Here is an 18,270-nt window from a genome sequence, read left to right as displayed (position 1 = left end):
CCTGTCTGCACTGCAGCCAACAAAAGTCCCGAAGAATTTAACTCCACCCAGCTGTGACGCAGAGAGTTATTATTGGTCAGCGGTCAACTGAGCAGCAATAGGGTTCGCTTGGTTCAGTCACCCTGAGAAGAAAATGTAGGCGACTGGCGGAGTCTAATTTCCTAAGACACAAATGCTTATTGTATTTTTATAAGTTTTACATATATGAAAAGTTGATGCTTCAGTAGCTTCCTTACCCTGCGGAAACGACACTTATACGTGTCTACCGTTATTGTGAGTGGCAAGTTCGCTTCGGAAGCCAATGTTTTTCAAGGAAATGACGTCACAAAGCTCTTTTCCATATGCACTACAACAGGGGTGCCCAAAGTCCGTCCCGGTCCTCGAGGATCGACTTTGGGCACCCCTCCACTACAACCTACGTTAAATTGCTTATATATCTTTTTTTATATTTACGTAAGTATATAGTGTCTGCCATATTGTGAGTGGCAAGTTCCCCTTGGAAAAGCAATTCTTTTCAAGGCACTTATACTTAAACTGTCTCAGATGTGTAAACAGAAAAATTGAATCTTACATTAATTTGAGTTTGACACATAATCATAAAATACTTTTTTAAAATTAAATTTCTTTAATGTTTTGTAGCATTGTCTTTTAAACTATGTGACTTGGGTCAAACGTTTAGGTATTTTTCCACAACCTTACCCTTTTAAACTTATAAACCTTCAGGCATCTTGAAATTGTACTCTGGGATAAATCAGATTTATAGAGGTATTCTTGACATGTTAGTAATTTTATTTTCTTATTTTTAGACAATATCGCTCAAAAACCAGCATGTTTGCTGGGTTGCCTTAAAATACATTCACAAGTGTGCCTCTGTGACATTCAAAGGTATCAGACTGACCTCTGAGAAACTTATAAAGTCATGACATAATCATCTGGGCTTCAACAAATTGTTCTAAGCCACAGAGATCTTAGGCATGTACAGAAAACATGATTACATAAAAACTTATCTACAAAATAACCGCCTTAGTATTTATTTTTAAATGATATATTCTATAATGTATTCTCACACTGTAACAACAGACCAGACAACAAAACAGTTTTACTTAAAATTCTTTTTAACAGGCTAGAATATGCCACTCACAATATGGTGGCGACGTTTACGTACGATCCGAACCTTTACGGAGAATCTACTACTCTTCAGTCTGCGTTTTTTTGGGATACGCCGATAAAAAATTCAAACATATCCCCCAGATTCCACCCGTTGAATTTTTGGTGGTCAAAAGTCAATTTGGGAGGAAGTAATTCTGGAAGAAAAAAAAAAATCAATTTGCAATTTATTCAATAAAATGTTGGGATACAACACGATTGGAATCAAAAGAGTAAAAACCGCTTTTGATCTTCTAAGTTTCTGATCGGACAATTCACGGGGCATGACAGGAAGAAAAACACAATTGGTTCTTTGTGAGTCTTCTCTCAACAGCGGTTGGCGGATCTTGCTGTCAGTTGGCTTTCAAACCGCCGCCCTCCTAAACAGTGAACCAATCACGGCTTTTGTTTTGAGTTGTAGTAGGCGGGACTCCGCGCCTCCCCGGGAGCTGTCATCGGCACCAGGTTGCAGACGGTTAGCAATGCTAGCCTCCCTCTCGGTCAGGAATACCATTGGGAAGCTTCAACTTCAGGTAATGCTTCAACTCAGCTGCGTGTTATTACAAAACTAACACGGTTGGGATCTATTTTTTAAAACTGTATATTTTTTTAGTTAGGCGGTTTAGCAAAAATCTTAGTGTGTTTCAACGACTTAGCGTTAACGTTAGCTAACCTAACAGCATTTAGCAGCTATGCTAGGTAGCAACTTATGCATTTTGAGAGCTCTTTTCTAAATGTTTTTCGATGCCCATTTAAAGAACAATTCATGCGAATAGCTAATTATTACAGAACCACAATTCTTCTGTGTGTTTATTAGCATTTTATTACAAAAGCAAATCTGTTGAGAGAATATAAGAAGCTCAAAGCTCATGGAATAGTTGCGTGTCAGGGATGAAAAATGTTTTAACTCTGTGGGATAACGTTCGCTTTCTTTGTGTGAGTGTTTTGCTGACATGCGACTACCTTTTTATGAAGGTTTAAAAGTGGTGAAACACGCAATTATTGGCGCGCAACTCTGCCTTTGTTGCAACTGTTATACAATACAGGAAGATATTGTATCATAAGTTCATATAAAAAAAAATATAAAAACTGTTTTTGACCCTGTGAATGACCAGAGTTGTGTTTTGTACCTGACCAACCATAGAGTGAGCTATAAGGTGGGATACATTGGGGGGTTTGAAATATTTTGTGTCACCTTACAAAGAATATGCTGCCTCTTCATTTTCAGATTAGGCACGTTTCATTTTTTTTTAGATATATATTTATTTGTTTCTATTTATTTTTACTGCAATTTGTACTGCGCAGCTTGGGTAATATAGTACAGGATTACAGAAGATTACACAGAATGAGAGAACTGATTTTTCTTATCGTTAAACTGTCATCCAAGGGTCAAATGTTTGGACTTAATGTTTAATTCGCGATCACAAAGATTGATTGGCGTCCATTTGAGCAATGTATTAAATATAAGTAAGGCAATACTAAGCAGTAAATTTATGCATTAAAGCTGAAATATGTGCAATAAATAATTTGTATTGCTGATATAACTTCTGCAGGCGATTGTAACGTATTGTCAAGTCTATATGCAGTCATGTTAGTGTAACTGTGTATACTTCTCATTTTAAACGGGCGCGGCTGACTGGAGCTTTAGGAAATTGCTCATCCACATCTGAAGATGCATATATTAAATTTGGAAGTTATCTTTTATTTGCATTTGTTATTGCAGGGGGGGGGAAAAGCTCGTTGAGTTATGTTGTTGCTGATAGAAAACAGTTGAACTGCGCAGAGTTCAGCTCAGTCGAAGCAGGAGCAAGAAGAGGGCAGGCAGCGGAGGGATCGCTTTCGGCTTTATTATGCTCAATTTGATCGGCGATTGCCAAGCAAAGCGGTCGGACTCATGGTGAAGAGAAGGAAGACGTGTTCCACCTCCGAAGAGCTCGAAAATGGGTAAAAACGGGGTTGAGATGAGCACTTTATTTAGAGGTCGAATGCAGCGAGGGGCTCCTCTCGTCGTCGTTTCTGCAGGGCGCTAAACTGAAAAGCGCTCGCGTTTTGAATTTAGTTTGATTTTCTGCGATATCATTGCATGTTTAAGGCGAAGGATTCTCGGTGAAACACCCGCGCCAGTCGCCAAACAGCTTCCGTTGCTGATTTCGATGTGTTTCAGTTTGGTTAATTTAGAAATTTTGCGTTGTTTTGACGGGACCGAAGAGGGGATTTGAAACAAACAGCGGCGGCCATGTTGAGAGACAGTGACCGTCGTCTTTAGAAGTTAATTTTGCCCGACGCTTCGCTCCTAATTGAACAAATTTCCCTCTGAATGTGTCCCTGGCAGCATGACACTGGGCTCCAGGGAGGGGATCGGTGTCGATAGGAAGCCGAATCCGACCAGAAAGCTCGAAGGCTGCGACGAGGAGGAGAGCGGAGAGCAGGCGAGCGACGAGCGCAGTACAAAGGGAGAGGAGCGAGTGGAAATTCTTAATCCATCAGCCACGGGTCCCAGCTCCGGTCCGGTCCCGGTCCTCCCCGGATCCCCGCCGAACCGGACCGGAGCGGGTTCGAACCAGCAGCCCCAGAGCTCCGCGGAATCCACCCCTCCGTGTCACGACCAGCATCATTTTCTGCGATCGAGCGTCCGACCTCCCAGCAAACGGATACGGAAGGATTCAATCGGATCCACCATCAATGGACACGGCGGGGCAAAATCGAAAGGTACAGCGGCTGATCGGTCCAAATGAAAAAAGTGGGCAGAGGCTGGATTAGCAGGCGGTCTGCTCCCACTTTTAGTCTTGTCGCAGTGTGTGTAGTTTGTTTATCTTTGATGTCTAAAGCTGAGCGTGTTTTTGTTGCTTTTTTATCCCCGAGACACTTGCAGGGTTTAACTCTGGCTGCACTTCTGGCAGCTCCAGCTTAAGTTGCAACATCATTCTATTAAAAAGGAGGAGAGACCAGAACTTACATTTCTATCAGGTTGTTCCCCGACTATTTACAGTCACACTTACCCAGAAACAGACAACAATGGCACCGTTAACACACCTCCATAAAGCTGCAGAAACCATATTGTTGTTTTTTTTTTGCAAGAACATGAAAAGAAAAGTACAGCTAAATAAATCAGACTATTTTATGTCGGTAATTGAATTTTCATCTTGGAGAAACTCTTATTACATTATGCATGTTTATTTAGTAGAAATACAGTTTATCTTAAAAATAGAACATTACATAATCGTTCTTGTGAAGAAATTTTAGCCAACTGAAGAGTGCGTCCGTGTAGGCAGTGCTTGCTGGCCACTGCTTTTTTTTGTTGTTGCATGAATTACTGCATCAAAAGAGTTGAGGAAGCCCTGGTCGCTTTAGCAGCGACCTTCAGCTCATCTGCATTGCTGGTTCTGTTGTCTCCCATCTTCCTCCTGGATTTCAATGAGATGGCTGACTATTCAAGCACATGGTTTTTACCTTGTGTGTTGGTACAAATGGCAGTGTACAAAGAGCATTATTATTATTTTTTTCAACGATTTAAAAAAAGATGATTACATTTTCGTGGAAACATCCCATCTACTTTTCGATCCACTGATTCAGCCTGTCGCAGCAGTCCATTATTTCAGATTTGATGTTGCCAGTTGTGTTTGTATTTTACGTTTCGCACAGGTCAACAAAAAGCAGCAGCAATCAAGTGTGTTTTTATTGTGGATACTTTTATGGCTTTGTGAATGATTTAATCAGTCCGACCATCACTGTTGCCAGTAACACTGGTGAAATTCGGTGCAGTAATCCTGGGGCTGAACATCATTTTGGACAATATTACATTGCTTATCATTAATTAACCCACATTTCCTGCACTTGTGTTTTTTTTTTTATCGTCACTGTCCCTGAGTTTTAGTATCTCCTTCACTTAGGACAATAAAAATCAATTCCATCTGGGCAAATTTATTGTTTGGCATGTTGAAATTGAATGCATTATACATAAATTATTGATTGAACACTTTAGCTGATTATTGGAGTCAAAATGGAGTCTTTTTTTTTTTAAGGACAGCCAAGTTTCGGCTACTTTCTGTAGCAAACGTAAGGGTTTCTGTTTGGATCGGATTACTAATAGCTATTTATCAGGCCTCCTTCCTCACGCTAATTAAATTCAGATTTTAGCAATTTGATTTGTGCCAATGAGGACGATTTTTGTCACCAGTAAATATGTACAGGAAAATCCAGCTTCTGTGCATTTGAGATCTTGGCACTGAGCTGCTGCCATATAGGAAATAGTTCAGAAAAAAGGCAGGTTTGTTTTGGCTCTGGTCATATTTTTCTTTTTAAAAGCAACTCTAAAAGTGTTGGCCCTTTGGATTAAACTGAATTAAATGTTTCGAGTGAGAAGAATTGGTTTGCTTTAACAAGTTTGACTGATGGCTTTCCTCCACTTACTGTTGGTTGAGGAAAAAAGCTGCTATTTTCTTACACGTCTTTGTTTGACTTTTCAGCCACAATAACTCTTATTGATCTAGTCGTGCACATCTGTTTTTGAAGAGAGCTATTCTTAGCCGCCGCCTGCTTGCATTCAAACGCATTCGCTTTAGGAAATGAACCCCCTTTTCTGCTGAAATCTAGTTTGCGTAACGTCACAGTTCTGAAACCTGAACTGAGATAGTGCGTACTTTAATGACACCTGGCGTTGTGCTCGGGTAAAAATTTGGCCAGTGGAGCCCACCATGCGACGCGGTTGCTTTTGGACCAGTTCACCACAGGCCTGGCAGAGGGGATTGATTGCTTTTCCTGCCTGCTTGCCAGAGCTCAACCACAGAGAGTGAAGCTCTGCAGGTTGGACGCTGTAATGACAGTCTGTGGCTTAGTGGGCATTCATTTTAACATCCTCCAAATCACCTTTGTCGTGAAAATAGTTGGTTTTATGCTTTAAAAGTCAGACAGGCGGCTTAACCTAAATATTCTGGTGTTTTTAAGTTGATCTGCACTTTTGTGTCTTAATACCAATTTAGTTTCGCTCTGTTTCTGTGCATCACAGGGGCAGAAAATGGTTCCTCTTCCCACGGGGCAGTGGGACAATCTGTGGCCAGCTCCACAGGAGGCGTTTCCAAGACGCCTAAGGGGGGCCAGGGGTCTGCTGAGAAAGAGGAGCAAGGTGGGAATCAGAAGAGAGCCCGTCGGCAGTGGGAGTCGTGGAGTGCGGAGGACAAAAACAGCTTCTTCGAGGGGCTCTATGAGGTGAGAACTTGCACCAAGAGGACTTTGCGAATCCCACATGTGATTTCCATTTTATACTCATCGTCGCTCTTCCTGTCCTGCAGCACGGGAAGGATTTCGAGGCAATCCAGAACAACATTGCCATGAAGTACAAAAAGAGGGGAAAGCCGGCCAACATGGTGAAGAACAAAGAGCAGGTCCGCCATTTTTACTACCGCACCTGGCACAAGATCTCCAAACACATCGACTTTGCCAACGGTGAGATTCCCTTTCTCACGTTCATCCAGAAACGCTGGATCTGACAGGGAGCCGGTCAAATCTGGAGGATGTTTTGTCATCATATCTGACCTGTTATGGCTGCTGGAGCCATTCAATTGGAGCTGTTTGTCACTTGGATGCAATGTTGTTACATTCAGCAAGAGAACAAGGGCGAGGTCGAGTTTCCTGATTTCTGCTTGGGGGGGTCCTCAATGTTTATGAGTGGGGAACCTGCATTTTATTTTAATGAGACCTTTTACAGCACATAAATTAAACATAAATCCATTTAACATCTTCTGAATGGCATTTATTCTCTTTGGCAAGACTTCCCTTTAAGCACAAGATAAAGAGGTTTAGCAGATAAGGCTGAACTCATGTCCTGTCTGTGTTATGGCTGGGTTATCTTTGCGTAGCATACGCAGTCCCAGTCGCTTCACACATATGACATGTGTACCCTGTTTTCGTTTCAGTTTACTCCCGTGTTTTGAAAAAATCGTCCCAAGAGCTGTACGGCCTCATCTGCTACGCTGAGCTGCGCAAAAAAGTCGGAGGACGTAAGTGGAAACCGTTCTTCGTGTTACAGCGCCTTGCAAAAGTATCTGCAACTCTTCAGCTGTTTCACATTGACTTCAGTCAATTTTGATTGATTATGTAATAGACCAACACAAAGCAGCACCTGAGTGTGAGGTGGAAGGAAAAGGAAACAATAACATCTGTATCTACTGCCGGCCCCCGTACTACGATACTCCTGAATAAAATCTGCTGCAAGCTGTCGCTTTTAGCAGGTGCCTAATTAATAAATAGATGTAGCCTAAATTAGTCTCATATTCAATCTAGCAGCATGGAAAGAGTGTGGAAGTACTGCAAACCAATGACAGTACTAATCAGAGAAATAAGAAGTGATTCCTTTAACAGACTAAATAAAAAGCATAACTAAGCAACTTAAAAAAAAACTATTTTAGGTTCCTTTTTGAAACAGATTAGGATCTAACAATATTAAAGGGTAGAAAGTTCCAGGCGGGGGGGGGGGGGGGCAACAGTGGTAAAAATCTCCTTTTAATTTACCCCGGTAGTTTAGACAGCCAACAGGCTAGCGACATAAAGAGCTAACGCTACGTTCACACAGCAGGTCTTGATGCGCAATTCCAATTTTTTGCAAAAAATCTGACTTTTTCTTTTGCATGTTTGTTCACACAACTACTGAATAATGCAAACACAATCAGACTTATGTGTTTACAGATTGTGACTCCAAAACAACTCGCATGCACAAAAAACGAAGGTTACACAGCAGCACACTGTTTACACAAATAAAAGTACAGAAGAAGCGGTCTATGGATTGATTTTATTCAGAGCTGACTGTTTGGTCACAAAATCATAAGAAGATGAAGGAATTCTTATGATTCTAATAGAATCTAATAGGAATTCTAATAGAAAGGAACCACAACTGGTTGCGAACGCCTTTTGTGGAGCATTGACTGCAACTTCTGTAGAGAAGTCTGGTTTTATTCGTAGTCAAACTGGTGGGATTGACAAGTGACACTGACTACTTTCATTATTTAATTTTAGGCATTATTTTATATCCAGGTTTATTGTGTCTGGCTTCTTCTGTGTCAGTGAGGCAAAAGTTGGGTCAAACTTTTGAAAACAATCGCGTACTTGTCTGATTTAAAACCACATGTGGAAGTATTACCAATAGGATTTTTGGGGGGCGAAAAGATGCAAATTGGGTCAATTTTGGGTCGCACATTCCTGCTGTGTAAAACGTAGCCTAAAAGTTCTTAGACAGACGCTCTTGCTTGTCCATGCACTGCTCTAGAAAACGATGGGGAGCCAGTGTTACTGGAAAAGCAACAGTCACCAATGTCTTTAGGACTTAGTCAGGAAACACACTCAAGTTTTCTGAACAACCAAGGATTATTACATAAAATTATTCTCTACGTTGTGTTGGTCTATCACATAAAATCCCAATATAATCAGGGGATGTGTTTGTTAGATTCATTAGGCTGGGACACGAGGGACGGGATTAAATCTGTCACGGGGGACTACCACGCCTCTGGGACGATGACATAACTAGCTCTCTGGTTTGTTGTTTTGCATTTGACAGTGATGGATGAGAAGAACGTGGCAAAGCTGAATGAACTCATCCAGCAGGGGTAAGGATTCATCAAGACAATTGACAAGTAGTTAAATTAACTTTTACAAAAAAAAAAACCCAAAAAACAAAACAACAATTTCTGTTTATGTAGAGCCACCACCGTGCGCTCTAAGGGGAGAAACCTCCGAATCAAAGCCCCCATGTGTCGAGCACTGAAGAAACTCTGCGATCCAGACGGTGAGCATGCAAACGGCAAACATGCCAAACGTCATCAAAAGGTGGTTTATAAGAATAGTTAGAACAATCACTTCAAAATGAAAAATAAAAACAGAACTCCCACTACAGTTTTTGTCAACATTACACCAGATGGATAAAATATTAGTAATTGTCTGGCCGCTCTCATTCTCCATGTGTATAAAAAGTTGTGTTCGTTTCTGCCACTCGTTCCTGTTTCTGCAGGGGTGAGCGATGAAGAAGATCAGAAGCCGGTTCGTCTCCCTCTGAAGGTGGCAGTGGAGCTTCAACCTCGCAGTAACCACTCCTGGGCCCGTGTTCAGAGCTTAGCCTACAATCCCCGCCTCAGGTAGGAGGTGTTAAAAAAATACATATTATCCTAAAGTTTATATAAATCAATATGTTACATCTAGAGTCACGTTGTCCCGCTACTATTTAATTCTCATTTCTGTAATTCGTAATGAGAAAAAGGTAACATGACTGGTGTCGTTTACTTAAACGTTTCTGCTTAAATTTTCCAGCTGCGAAGTTCAGTGATTCATCACCTTTTTTTTTTTTTTCTTTTTCTTTTGAAAAGGAAGCGGTTTGATTTCCTGTTTGAATATTTCCACCTAGTTTTTCAGATGTTCCCTGTCTGCAGCTGTAGCACGCTTCTGAGGTTACAGTAACACTCGTCTCCATTTAGATATTTGCGTACAGTGATCATAGGCATGTTTGCCCCATTGTTTAATGATTTAATAGAACAATTTTTCTACAATTATTCCAACCCATTCAATAAATTTCAATATTATTGAAAAACATATTTATTTTTGGAACTTTGTGGTTCACGTAAGACACATTATATAGATTAGTTGCACACAGATGGATATTTTCTCTTATTTCTGTTAATTGTGATGTGATATTCCAATTTTAAATGTCATGTTTTCATTAAATATGTCAATTAATATTCTACTTACTACTAGTCAAAGGCGACTCTAAACAGGTGGGTTTTTAGCCTTGATTTAAAGAAACTCAGTGTTTCAGGATCTTTGCAAGTTTATCCAGATTTGTAGGTCATAGAAACTGAATGCCGCTTCCTCATGTTTGGTGAAATTATTAATAACTTATTATTATTAAAAATAATAATAGTTATTATTATTAAATGTAAATACAATTGATAGACACCCTTGTTTTATTTCCGACCAAAAAGAAACTTGTTGGTTGAATGAAAATAATTTGAAACGTAAATCTGCCAGAGGTCTGAATGACTTTGGGATCGACTGTGTCATGTGTGTAAAATCTATTATGTAAAAGAGGCTTTCTTTATTGCATCAACTTGAAAACCAGCAGCTAAATGTTTTGTTTTGTCTTTTCCAACGCAGGATGGTGGTGGAGCTCCACAGGAAAGTCTCCTGCCTCATCGAGTATCTCAAACAGAAGTGGGCGTACCAAGACCAGCGAATTGTATCCTAGAAAATACTGTCACTGTTTGCACTCCATTTTGGAGGCTGTTCATGAAAAGCCTGCTTCCACCATGGCGGCTTTGCCTCAACGCGCTAAAGATCCCAGAGTTGGTTTTTAATCTGTGGTGCCGTTTGTTGTCCTTAACCCCGATTCTCCAGCTGAAGAGTCTCATGGAGAGGGAGGCTCTAGAGGGCAGCAGCAGCCTGGACTCCCCCAGCAAAGCTCATCAGCAGGAGCTCACTCTGTTCCCCGCCGAGAGCAGCACCCTGACCATGCTGCCTGGCGTGGCTCGGGTGGTCCACTCCAAGGCCTCTTGCACCGTCCATTGGTTAGAGAGCGGCAAGAGCCGACCCAATGCCAAGGAGCTGCCAGCGGTCCAGATCCTGGGCATCCAAAGTGCTCCCCCTCTGCGGGGTGGCAGCAAATCGGGACGGGGAGGTTCTACTGCTGTCGCTGTCAACGCTTCAGCGGCCATCCAAGCTGACGGCCGCCGGACTGAGCCCCCCAACCCTGAACCATCTCTGGACGGTTCCGGAAAGGTAGAGGAGAAGAAACCTCTGCCTGTTTCTGTTTCCTGTCAGCAGACAGAAGAGGGCAATGGGACGGGTTCTACAGAGACTGGCCTGGAGGTCAACGGCGGTGCAGAAACCCAATCAGAGCAGTGCAAAGAGGAGCAGCAGTCGGGCGGCTCTTCTTCAGATTTAACCCAGGCTCCGTCAGCGAAACCCGCGGTGACCAGCTTAGAGGAGAACGCGTCGCAGGGCGCCGCACCGCCGGCTAAAGAACGCAGCGTGGAACAGATCAGAGAGGAGGGCTGGAGCGCCCGCGACGCCGAGAACGTCACCCTGGCCGAGCTCTATCTGATGTTCGGGAAGCCGGGGAAGCTGCAGCTGGAGTACGAGTGGCAGCCGGCTGCAGTTCCTTCCAGCAACCAGGAGAACGGGCAAGCTCCAGAGACGCCCAAACCCAACAGGACACACAGGGTTCTACGCTGCTTGCTGAAGCTGGTTTCCACCGAGATCAACCCTAAACCTCTGGTACGGATCCAAACATGCAACAACCTTTATACGTTATAGTTCCTGTTTGTATTTAAGGTTAAAGATAATCAGATGTTTTCTAGACAGAAGTGTGTGTGGCCTTACTAACAGCAAAGAGTTGAGGTGCTGGAGATGCAGGGATAAAAGGTTGGATGTAGAATGATTTAAAGGAGGAAATTGGATCAACCTTAAAAACAAAGTTTAGGGTAACAGTACTGAGCACAACTATGGCCATCTCAATCTTAATTAATTTGATTTCTTTCATTTCATCACAAAGTATTTATTCATGCTTCAGGATTTCAAGACCACCAACACAAGAGTTAGTGCTATTGTGGAGCACTAACTCTTAAAACTCTAAAAATTTTAAAAGTTTAACACAAACCAGAAAAGTTTATGTTGTTAATGATCTTATACCTTGTCCACATGCAGCCAGGTCTTTAAAAACACTAATATCTTCACCGCATTGTTTAAAAAATATATTGTACACACAGGATTGGTTTCAGAAGTTTTCAGCCACATGAATCTGCACAAATCTGCCCCTGAGCGTTTCTTTAACCATGCCAAACCCATAGGGGGCAGTGTAGTGCAAAGCTAAAGAATGTCAGCCAATCAGATTGCTTCAAAGCACCACTACTTCCTGTTAGGAATTAAACATGGCTCCAAGAGAGCCATTTGTATGGAAAGACATATATGTTGAACTACTTTTGAATAGAGTATTAGAATGTAAAGTTAATAAAACACAAGTAAGTATGTGGATATATTGACACATTGTTTGTCACAGGCACCCTAAACTTTCCCATGTACACACAAACACAAATATAGAGTTTTCTCAAATCTCCACTTCAGTCAGAGTTTTTACAAATAATCGTTTTTAGTGATATTAAACTGAGTTTCCATGTGGATGAAAGGCCAACGTGAATAAAATGCCTTAGTTTTCCCAGATATCTGGCTACATGTGTGGAGTAGAACACCTAAATTGGTAATAACATTTAGTATTGATTTGCATTTTTGATCCGCAGGCTCCAGAGGTGTGCTCCACCGCCACGTCTCCTCTTAAGGCTGGTCCGGATGAGCAGAACCAGACGCTAACGCCTCCAGGGAAGAGTCCGGTCGCAGGCGTCCGCAGCCCCAGCTTCGGCCGGCAGCAGGCGTCCGTCCGGGGCACCAGGACCCACCCGCCAAACGCAGCTGCTGCCTCTGGTATTTCTGACTTTTGTGGCACCGATATGCCAACTATGTCTGGAGCCGACTAGGAACTTAACAGTTGTCGGAGACAGGAAGCACACTTACTCGCAATGTTTTGTTTCCTCACCTCCCCAGGTGGGCGGAACCTGCCTCGGTCTCTGCTGGGATCGCCTGGCGACGGCGAGGGCAGCGTGTTCGCCGTTCCCACCACGCTGCCCCCCAACAGCTCGCGGCACAGCCGGATGTTCTCCCCCAACAAGGAGGCCCAGCTAGCCTTCAGGCAGCAGCTGGACTCCATCAGCGTAAGAGCGAGCAACGCATCACTTCGACATCCCATTATATGATGTCTTCATTTGTTCTCTACGCCCAATACCGACCCGGGTGCTCTTTTCTTCCAGATGCAGTCAGATCTTTTTCTTTCCAGACAGAGAAAACCTCGGAATAGACAGCTTCGGAAACCTCTCGTAGTTCAGGTATTGATGGAAAGACCAGCTCAACATTTCTGCGTAGATCAGTAAAAATGAGCCTGATTGGTCTCTTAAAATCTTAATTTTGTGCATTTTTTGTGGTTCACAGCGAACCCTTCTGCCCAGGACGACAGGAGACACTCCTCAGCACGTCTGCTCCTTCTCCATTCTCTCCAACTCCTCCGCTACTGGTACTTCAGACACGTTTTTCCTCATAGTGATCTATATTTGTAATTATATTTCCAGTTCTTGGACGTTGATGGGTAAAACTGCATATTTTTTACGTCGCAGTTAAATAAATGGCTCGATTTCCTCTTTTACAACAACAACTTTAAGTGCTTGCTCGGTCACTTCCTGTTTCCTCCCTCAGGAACCGGATCCTTCCGGCCAATCAACACTCGCCTGGCTCCGTCCTCCCGCCCTCCCGTGACCAAAACTTCACCTTCTGCGTCCAGCTCAGCAGCACCCAACCAGCTCTCCAGTACGAATTTTCATTCAACAATTTATTTCACAGCATGACTTCCTCCCCCCCCCCCCCCAATTTTGGGGTTGTATTGCCCAGTCTTGACACTACTTTCAGTTCCCACTCATATGCTCATGCTAATGCTGAAATGTGGTGCACTTTGTATTCCTGATAGACGCTCTCTCGGGTGCCATCGACCTGGCAGCGAAGTCCGCAGGCATCATCCCAGGCAGCCCCTGCCGGGACTTGGATTCTCTGGCTGTCAACGCTGCCGTCCTCGCAGCAACACCCATTGTTGATGCTGCACCAGACACTCGGCTCCTCCAGCAAAATGTCCCAGTGGTACGTAGCGAGCACCTTCCAGTTGATCTCATTAAAGAACTGATGCAATAAATGTGCAGACAGGTGCAAAGGTGTTTATAGGTTAATGTCAAGTCATGATAAATACTTTTCAGGGTTAAAATTATGGAACTGAAGAATTTTGCACATATGAAGAATCTTTAATACTTTCAATCTCTGCTTGTTGTTTGCTTGATAAATATCCTAATATAATATTTCTTTTGCAGCGATTAGAGCACTTTTTATGTTTGTTTTTATGTAGAAGATTGTCTCTCTTCCCTTGTATCCTATCTCACTTCCTTCTTTCCTAGATCCTGGCGTTCTTTCATTTCTCCCTTCTCTTTGTGCCCTACGTCCTGACCTTTGTTTATTGTTTATTTACTGTTTCATACAGGTTCTGGATTTAAATGAGACCCTTTGTAGAAATGTCTTAACTTTTAATTAATTGTGAACTTGAGTATGTTTTGCTCATCCTACATATATGTGGTTAGGATAATACGTCCATCCCTCAGTCCGTCCAACCTGAAGACTAGAAATTGCATCTGTAGCCGTTTCTTTTTGTATTTTAAAAATAATAAATTATAAATTCACTTTGGAGTCTTTTTACATGAAAAATGTGTCACAGTCTTGACTGGGGGTTTGAAGCACTCACTCATACAGTTCAGCTGTTGATCTGTTGAGACCCGCCATAGAAACTCCTGCTCCACGCTGTTTCATCTGGTGTGTTTTTATCACGGGGCTGAATGATGACGCTCATTGTTTCCACAGAACGGTCTGCCGCCTCCGTCTCCTGGCGGGGCAGGCAGCGGGGACTCCCTCCTCTCCCCACCCAGCGTCGCCTCGCTCCTCGACATCTCTCTGCCCGGCCCCCCTGAAGAGGCCCTCACCCCCGGCGAGCCCCAAACACACATCAGTGACTCCATAATCGAGCTCGCCATTAACTCAACAAACTACGGTGCGTGTCATTCAGAGTCCCACATGCCGACTCTTTAAAAATAATTTACAGCAGAAGAGAGAACCATCAGAGTTCTGTGATAAAATCTGAGGAATATTTCCTGCTGTTGGTTTTCCCCCCTTTTATTTGGCTTGGTATCGATGTGGTAATAAAAACATATTGTGTGTTCTTGCAGGTGAAGAGGCTGCTCTGTCTCCAGCCAAGCTGGGTAACGGTGACCCCTCCAAGCTGTTGGCCTCGTCTCCCTCAGTCAGCCCGTCCAGGGGCTGGATCCCGTCGCCTAGCCACGACCCCCAGTGGTACCCCAGCGACTCTTCAGACTCCACGCTGGGCTGCCTCCTATGTAAGCCTGTCTGCTCATAGTTTATAGTTCATATATAAATTATTCCTTTTTAAAAAGCCTGTTGTGTTTCCACAAGGTTAGAAACGTGTCAGTTAAATCTAACATGCTGTAAAATCAGAACAACAATTTTAATTTAATTTTAAAAAAGCTCTTTGCTTTCAGGTATTTATACTTTAACATATGACAGAATCTCAGCTGCGATGGCCAAAGATGAAAAGAAAAACATTTTTGTGTAAAAAAGCATATTTGTTGCTCTGAATATTCACTAGCCCCCCTGCTTTACTTTTCGTTTTTCTCTTCCAGCCAGCATGGTTTCCCCTGATAAGAGCAGGCGGACCACCCTCACCCCCTCTGGCCCCTCAAGCGGCACCGCTTTGCTCGGTCCTAGTCTCCTGGACTGCAACTCCCATGACTCCTTTCAGTCCCGTGGCCTTCCAGATGTGGCAGAGGTAAAAATATTTAAATAAAAATCTTCCTCATCTTATTTTAACTGAGGATGAGGAATCGTCCTCAAGCCGTCTCCTCACATCTCGGTGTGAACAAAGGTGGTGACAATCAGCAGAAGAAGTATTGTAAACTGTTAGTGAATGTGACTCATCACTTATGATTTAACCAGTGCTTTAGGCACTTTTTACCATCTAAATATTAATCTAAAAAATAAATAAATCGATGGATTTACCCCTACACTCTATTGATGCTAAGGCAAGCAGAACGGGGTGAGCTTTAAACATTTTGATGTTAAAAGTATGTCTTTAGATGGAGATGCACCTTTGCTACAGTTGATCAAATGTAAAGTAATGCCATGTTATTGCATTTTAGGCAATACATGTCTATTTTCTTATTTAAAAAGGAATTGAATTGTTTATTTGTACTTTTTATGTATTTCTAGTTAGATGAAAAATCTGCAGAATGTGCCGACTTTTTAATCTGATTGTCAGAATAATCGATTACTAATGTAATCGTAATTTGTGGAAGTAGAACTCAAAATGATTTTCCAGGACTTTTTTTCTTTTTTTTTTTTTTTTTTATGGTTGGGATTGCAGATGGACACTCAGCTTGCCTGCATGATGAGCGAGAGCAGCGTGGACTACATCGCTCGCTTCAATGACCTGGCTCAGGAGCTGGCCGTCACCGAGCCCTCCATCCCTCCTCCGTGATGAACAGAGCCATCTGGAGGACGCACGACTGTCCCTCCACCTCGGATTGCCGTGGAGACAGCCTGAAAGCCCCCTCAAAGCCATCCCTGCCCTGGAGTATAAGTGCAATAATAACAGAGAAACCTGAACTCTGGTTTCCTCTGAACTGTTCTTTAAGGTAAAAGGAAAGAAAAAAAAAAAAACACACCCTTTAAAATCATATACACTTTAGATGAATCACCGTGTTTACAAAACACAGCCTCATCTTCTAGAAGAATACTATGCCATATCCGAACAAAACTATTTCCACCAGTCTCTCTCATCCGCCTCCGTATGTCTCGTGCGTTTTTCTACTCTTACATCGACCCCCGAAAATGTGGAAATCCATCAAAATGTGCAGGAGCCCAACCTGAAGTGTGGTTTATTTCTTTCTTTCTAACATCTAGCAGTGAGTCATAGGTTGAACACGATGAGGTACTCGCTCTAATTAAGTTGTAGACGTGTAGCACAAACCAGCAACGGCGTCCATCGTTGTGCTCCGCATTTCACACGTTCTTCATATCAGTTCAAGTTTTCTCGCTCTGTTTGAACCTGGCTTCATTTCTTAGAGTCGCTCACCGAATGGCAGCTTGTTAATTAGGTGATATTTTTGTAGCTTGCCGGCTTGGAATCAGATGAGATGAGCTACTTTGTCAGTATTTTGCAGATCACAACAAAAAAAAACAACTAAATGTTCAAATAGCAGTGTCAGTTGTCAGATGGTTTGCTGTTGGAATGAAGCTGAAAAGACAAATTTCGGCTTTTTATTTTATTTTTTTTTACATTTCATTAGCTGGCGCTTTATTTTATACGAATTGTGCAGGTTTTGTATGCTTTTTCCGATATGGACGCACCTGGACTATTGAGATTATCTACTTCTGTGGTGCTTTCCCCCCGCCCCATCAGCCATGTTTCTGTTTAGTTTACACTTAGCTGAAAAAGCGTAAAAGCAAACAGTCAGAAGAATGTAACTGGATCAAACACTAAAGCCATAGTAGATTCTTAACTTAATTTAAGGTTTTCCCCCCCTTTTTCCCTGAAGGTTGATTCCCCTTTGACTGTTACTAAATTATACTAAAACACTATAGCTAAAATCAACATGATTGACTTTCTGAACTTGTTTGTATTTTGACATCATGTCACTCTAATTAAGATAACAGGTTCCTCTTTATCCATGCAGTGTTTTATAACATGCATCTTGCTGTTAGCCCACAGTTGGTGCATTCAGGGTTCATATTTGCGGACATCTTCTGCGCGGCATCATACGTTAAGAGTACAAACTGCAGGACAGCTTTTGTTTTTTCACTCCACAAAAGTAATTTGAAGACGTCGCGTTTCTTTTAGCGCCTCAGTGGCTTTGACTTCACATTGTAGAAGCTCTGCGATGTGGAGGACATCAAAAATTAGCTTCATTTTGTGACACTCTATATATGTATAAGGAATAAATGGCAGGTTTTGTATTTTAATCTGGAACGTTTTGTCTTTTTCTGTTGAAGGATTTGTACAAATGTTAATTCCAATATTCTCTGCGCCTGTGTAACATAATGAAAAAAATGATATTTGGACTATTTATTAACATTTCTTAAAGTGTTTTTCTCTGTTTAACTTAATATTAAGGTGTCATCTTAAAAGGATAAACCTGTTTTAAGTTTTGTAAGAGCTGTTTTTATTCAGTGTATAAAGATAGATGCAACATCTGCTTGTCGTTTCTTGTGCTAATTGTCCCAGTCGTGGGATGTTGATGGCAGTTTCAAGTGTTTCGACTTTTTCACTGATCCATAGATCTGCCGTAAATACTAAAACACCTTTGATTTAGGTGAACTTTAAGTTGTAAAAACGTTCATTTACCTACAAGCCTTTCACACCACACCAATTCAAATTTGCAGTAATGAATAGTTGTATGAATAACATGTTTTCCCCATAGATCTGTGCGCACACACCTCCAA

The 18,270-nt window shown here is 42.2% G+C and overlaps 1 protein-coding gene across 2 annotated transcripts; it reads left to right on the top strand.

Annotated features, from left to right (window-relative positions):
- The first annotated feature begins 1,565 nt into the window (after positions 1-1,565).
- cramp1 (cramped chromatin regulator homolog 1) lies at positions 1,566-18,019 on the top strand. Of its 2 annotated transcripts, none has more exons than XM_032587543.1 (20): positions 1,566-1,679; positions 3,479-3,855; positions 6,152-6,351; positions 6,435-6,588; positions 7,059-7,142; positions 8,693-8,741; positions 8,835-8,920; positions 9,143-9,266; positions 10,279-10,360; positions 10,519-11,397; positions 12,417-12,597; positions 12,718-12,884; positions 12,981-13,055; positions 13,159-13,240; positions 13,420-13,530; positions 13,688-13,854; positions 14,620-14,806; positions 14,982-15,149; positions 15,453-15,598; positions 16,193-18,019. In XM_032587543.1, the coding sequence occupies exons 2-20, from the start codon at positions 3,480-3,482 to the stop codon at positions 16,304-16,306; spliced, it is 3,432 nt and encodes a 1,143-aa protein (XP_032443434.1). In that variant the 5' UTR covers positions 1,566-1,679; position 3,479; the 3' UTR covers positions 16,307-18,019. The 2 variants fall into 2 exon arrangements, with proteins under 2 accessions (XP_032443434.1, XP_032443433.1); XM_032587542.1 differs by lacking the exon at positions 1,566-1,679 and adding an exon at positions 2,927-3,090.
- Positions 18,020-18,270: the final 251 nt, after the last annotated feature.

The sequence above is a fragment of the Xiphophorus hellerii genome, chromosome 16 (genome assembly GCF_003331165.1).
Source record: "Xiphophorus hellerii strain 12219 chromosome 16, Xiphophorus_hellerii-4.1, whole genome shotgun sequence".
Taxonomy (NCBI): Eukaryota; Metazoa; Chordata; class Actinopteri; order Cyprinodontiformes; family Poeciliidae; genus Xiphophorus; species Xiphophorus hellerii.
This window is presented reverse-complemented; position numbering and strand designations above follow the sequence as displayed.

Coding starts and splice junctions, on each gene's coding strand:
- cramp1 (XM_032587542.1), top strand. CDS start 3,041: ATGGTGAAGAGAAGGAAGACGTGTTCCACCTCCGAAGAGCTCGAAAAT. Junction 8,921..9,142: donor GAAACTCTGCGATCCAGACG/GTGAGCATGCAA, acceptor CTGTTTCTGCAG/GGGTGAGCGATGAAGAAGAT. Junction 15,599..16,192: donor GCCTTCCAGATGTGGCAGAG/GTAAAAATATTT, acceptor TTGGGATTGCAG/ATGGACACTCAGCTTGCCTG.